The sequence below is a fragment of the Octopus bimaculoides genome, chromosome 25 (assembly GCF_001194135.2).
Source record: "Octopus bimaculoides isolate UCB-OBI-ISO-001 chromosome 25, ASM119413v2, whole genome shotgun sequence".
NCBI classification, from domain to species: Eukaryota; Metazoa; Mollusca; class Cephalopoda; order Octopoda; family Octopodidae; genus Octopus; species Octopus bimaculoides.
This window is the reverse complement of record NC_069005.1, coordinates 26,868,672-26,873,544: the sequence shown is the minus strand read 5'-3', so window position 1 is coordinate 26,873,544 and position 4,873 is coordinate 26,868,672. Positions and strand designations below refer to the sequence as shown.

At 34.9% G+C, this 4,873-nt stretch overlaps 1 protein-coding gene across 1 annotated transcript in view; it reads left to right on the top strand.

Annotated features, from left to right (window-relative positions):
• Positions 1 to 4,873, top strand: part of LOC106877625 (RNA polymerase II subunit A C-terminal domain phosphatase SSU72) — a 44,572-nt gene that overhangs the window by 18,738 nt on the left and 20,961 nt on the right. The window contains exon 2 of the mRNA XM_014926567.2: positions 4,662 to 4,805. Within this exon, the coding sequence (XP_014782053.1) occupies positions 4,662 to 4,805 (144 nt within the window). The remainder of the gene's footprint in view (positions 1 to 4,661; positions 4,806 to 4,873) is intronic.

Genomic DNA, 4,873 nt, shown 5'->3' with positions numbered 1-4,873 from the left:
TATATATATATATATATATATATATACATATATTTGTGTGTGTGTATATATATATATATATATATACATATATTTGTGTGTATATATATATATATATATATATATATATATGAGAGCAAGAACTCTCAGGTATAGTCCAGATTCTGGCTAATCACACCAAGTAGTAAGCACCACGAACGATCGTGTAGGGTGAACAATCCCTCAGTGATTCCTCTAATTCACTCTGCTGAATTATGAATATTTGCAGGAGTGTAGATCCAAAACAATTACAAAGAGTACAGAACCTGATAGATTTTCAAATTTAATTTAAAAGTTAATTATGCAGCATAATTAGTTAGTTGGTCATTCTAACTTACTAACTATGCTGTATAATTAACTGTTAAATTAAAAGAAAAATTTGAAAATGTTTCAGCCAATGTATTCTTTGTAATTGTTTTCAGTTTGTGTGTGTGTGTGTGTGTGTGTGTATATATATATATGTGTATATAAAACATAGTGGTGTTAATTATTTATTTAATCTCAATTCAAAACTATGAGTAAAAACAATGTTTTTACTTGTTTAAATGGTGCAACGTTCATTAGCATAATTCCATTGTTGGCAGTCTTAAACAAAGCCACAGAAATTAATATTAATTAATTGAGTAATGTTTTAGAAAAAAGATCATTTTAATTTTCAATATATTTGAGGTGGTGAGCTGGCAGAGTCATTACTGCACCATGCAAAATGCTTAACAACATTTCGTCTGTCTTTATGTTCTGAGTTCAAATTCTGCTGAGGTCGACTTTGCCTTTCATCCTTTCAGAGTTGATTAAATAAGTACCAGTTGAGCATTGGGGTCAATGTAATTGACCAGACCCCCTCCTACAAACTTATTGGCCTTGTGCCAAAATTTGAAACCAATGTTCAATATATTTTGTCTCGTTAAGACAAACTGTTATTTGATTATTTCCTAAAATCTGTTATGATGGGGAACTGAAAAAGCTTGTTGGAGATGTAAAACAAAATTTTCCAATAGACATAGGAGTGGCTGTGTGGTAAGTAGCTTGCTTATTAACCACATGGTTCTGGGCTCAGTTCCACTGCGTGGCACCTTGGGCAAGTGTCTTCTACTATAGCCTTGGGCCGACCAAAGCCTTGTGAGTGGATTTGGTAGATTTGGAAACTGAAAGAAGCCCGTCGTATATATGTATGTATATGTGTGTGTGTGTGTGTGTGTGTGTGTATGTTTGTGTGTCTGTTTGTCCCCCTAGCTTTGCTTGACAACCGATGCTGGTGTGTTTATGTCCCCGTCACTTTGTGGTTCGTCAAAAGAGACCGATAGAATAAGTACTAGGCTTACAAAGAATAAGTCCTGGGGTCAATTTGTTTGACTAAAGACGGTGCTCCAGCATGGCCGCAGTCAAATGACTGAAATAAATAAAAGAATAAATAGCATGAGCTGAACTGGACATTTAGGGCTGTTCGTTAGTTTTTACATTCTGAGTTCAAATTCTGCCATGGTTGACTTTGCCTTTCATCCTTTCTGTGTCGATAAATTAAGTGCCAGTTGCATACTGGGGTCGATCTAATCGATTAGCCACCTCCCCCAAAATTTTGGGCCTTGTGCCTAGAGTAGAAAAAAATATTTGAATTGGAGCAATTACGAAATAATACTAAAAGGATTGAGTGAAGTACCATATTTTCTGGCATATATTTTGATGTAGTATGTTGTGTAAACAATCTAACATCCGCAAATCTCTTTCCAAATCCTGCTGCATTTCACATTGAATTTTTGCTCCCCCAAAGTTGACTTGCTGAATAAGTTGACCTACTTAAAATTTTTATTCTTTTTAATGTAAATTTTACTTCTTTGAAAAATTTGACTTCTTTGCTGAGAGTGGTATGTTTTGTAGCAAGCATGATAGGGAGAATGAAAATAGTTGTGTGTATGATCAGCGCTTCTCAACTGGGGTTCCGCAAGAGGTTCATAGGGGTTCTAATGTCAATTTCATGATGGTAATATTACTACACATGCACAACATATTGGTTATTGTAATATTGTAATATAGGCATCATCCTATCCAACCTAATATGTTATCAAAAAAATATAACAACCACATATATGTGTGTGTGTGTGATATTTACCATGTGAACTATGATGAAAAAATATGAGAGATATGGTGTATAATTTTTTTTTTTTTTTGCAGGGGTTCCATGAGACGTAATTTATTTTAAGGATTACGCTAGGGTAAAAAGGTTGAGAAACACTGCTGTAGATGGTACTCTAGCATGGCCTTATCCATGATGAATAACTGATCATTTTCATTTGTGTGTGTGCTGTGTGGATCAATAGGAATTCCAAACAGACCTTTAAGGGAAGAGAGATTTTTCTATCTTTTGTTTCAACAAATTAATCTCTCTGGATTTTGGTTTTTGCCTTGTATGTGTGTGTGTGTATATATATATATATATATATATATATATGTTTGTGTCAAAAGGTTGGTGTTAACTGATGGTTTCTTTGTAGGAGTGTTCTTGTTTTGAAGATAGGAGGAAATGGAGGGGGGGGAGATTAAAAAAGCCATCAACACTGGACTACATTGTTCATATTTATAGCTTTTGTTGAATGTTTTTTCCTGCTAGTTTCATACTTAAATGATTATTGTTGGAGTTGTTTGTCATGCTTATATTTCTTTAGACACATTAGATACAATAACATACTTCAATACATTGTAAAAATAAAAGATGAGATGGTCACAGTTGGAATGTCTCTTCTAAAACGTCTGCTTGCCAACTTGTGATATCTTTGCCTCAGACTAACCATATTCATTGATTGCTGAACAATTTTCTGTTGTGCTATTTAGATGGTTTTATAGCTTTAAACATAGGAGAATACACCCACACAACTACCCTGGTATCCACCTCCAGTAGAGTTACTATGTAACTCTTTACTAAACAGGGTGAATTATTTTGAGACTACCACCCATTCTCACTTATCCTTCATACCCAAATCTTCAGTGATAATGGACTGAACTGAACCATAATTAATCTGCACATCCTCTGATACAGACGGTGGTTCAATGATTTCCCCTCACAGCTGCATGCAAAGTTCTGCTGGTTTTTCTCAGTTCTGCTGTTTGCGGTTCTCCCAGAACGTTAACTATCAACATTTTTTTCGGCCATCTTGGAAACGTCTAAACCATTTGTACACTCCTCACCATACACTTTCTGCAACTTTGTGTAGGCCTCTGAGCAGGTATCGCCATGACAACTTTCTCTCTCATGGTCAATGCGACAATCACATGCTACACACCTTCCTTCCAGGCACTGCTGTAAACAATAGAAGTGAGCTAGAATGTTAAAACTTAGTACGCATGCACAGCAGAGTTCAAGGTCAATTTTTGCCAAGTGGCTTCACTCTGCATGCTTTAGCTTTGTCACTTTGGCAACAGTCCAGATATTTAGTGATCAAACCTCGTATATTATATCTGTATGACAGACCTGTCGGTCACAGCAGATGCACCTTTGATCTTGACCTAAAAATTAAACTTCATGTGTTAGTCAAAAGTTGTTAGTGTTTCATTGGAGTGGGATAGGCTTGTTCTTCAACCTCTTATAGTTACAGTTGCCAAGTCTTGGACTTGTTTATGCTTTGTTCTTTGTAGCTAAGTTTGTCTGTTTTTAAAACATTTTTTTTTTTTGCTTCATCAGTGAAAGTATGTGGATAATTTGTTATCCTATTGCACAGAAAGAATAAATTTTAAAATTCTATTTCTATTTTATTGACTATCACTGTCTGCAAGATGTTTTCACATTATTATGTAATAATAATTATTATGTATTATGTAATAATTACTATATAGTAAAACCTGAAATGTTTGTAAGCCGGAGCTATTTTTCCCATAGGAAATTTGAGAGAAGGCACAGTGAATTCCAGCAAGGATGAGCACTGAGCAAAATCTAGACAGCAACTGACTCTCTCCTTCTTGTACTCTCTGCTTATCACCACCAACCATTGTTGTCGGCTTGTGTGTTTGTTCCTTGAAACACCGATTGTCACCCAACACAATTTATGTTCACAAACTGATTAATTTGCGTTGAGGGGTGTTTGTAAACTGAGGTGCCACTGTACTTATGCACTTTATTATGCACCTGATCACCTGGTCTTTGGAAAAAAAATTGTCTGTCATTGAAACTGGTCCATGGAACAAAAAAGGCTTGGGGCTAATGACCTAGAGTGTTGAGCTCATTATTTTAAGGTCATGAGTTCAATTTTTGCACTGAGTGGCATCTTTTCCTTGAACAAGGTACTTCATTTCTCATTGCTCTAGTCTACTCAGCCCACTCTCTCCTAAGCCATCATTATGCAGTCCAACGATAGTCTAGCTGGCTAAAACTTCAAAGTCACTATCAATACTACTCTTATTAAAGAACAGTAAATATATAAATGTATATCTATTTATGGTATAAAATTTGACTATAAAAACATCAATTCCAGAGAGTTTCCAATAATTCCATAATTTCAATTACACAAATGAATTTATTTTTATTTAATGACAAGTTACTTTTGTTAAAATATTTTAAATTTTTGTGGCTTTTATTTTAAGCAAAAATAGTAAAGAAAAAATATATATAAATTTTTCTTTTTCTTTCTTTTTTCTTTTGTTTTTTCTAATTACAGCAAGAAAGGTTTCAAAGTTCGTTCCTTTGGTACCGGGTCCCAGGTGAAGTTACCAGGCCCCTCTCCCGATCGTCCAAATATCTATGACTTCAACACAACCTATGATGAAATGTATAAAGATTTGATGCGCAAGGACAGTGAATTGTATCCCAGACCTGCTAATATTTTTCTCTTTTGAAGGAAAAAATTTCCCCCCCCTGTTTCTCGCTCTC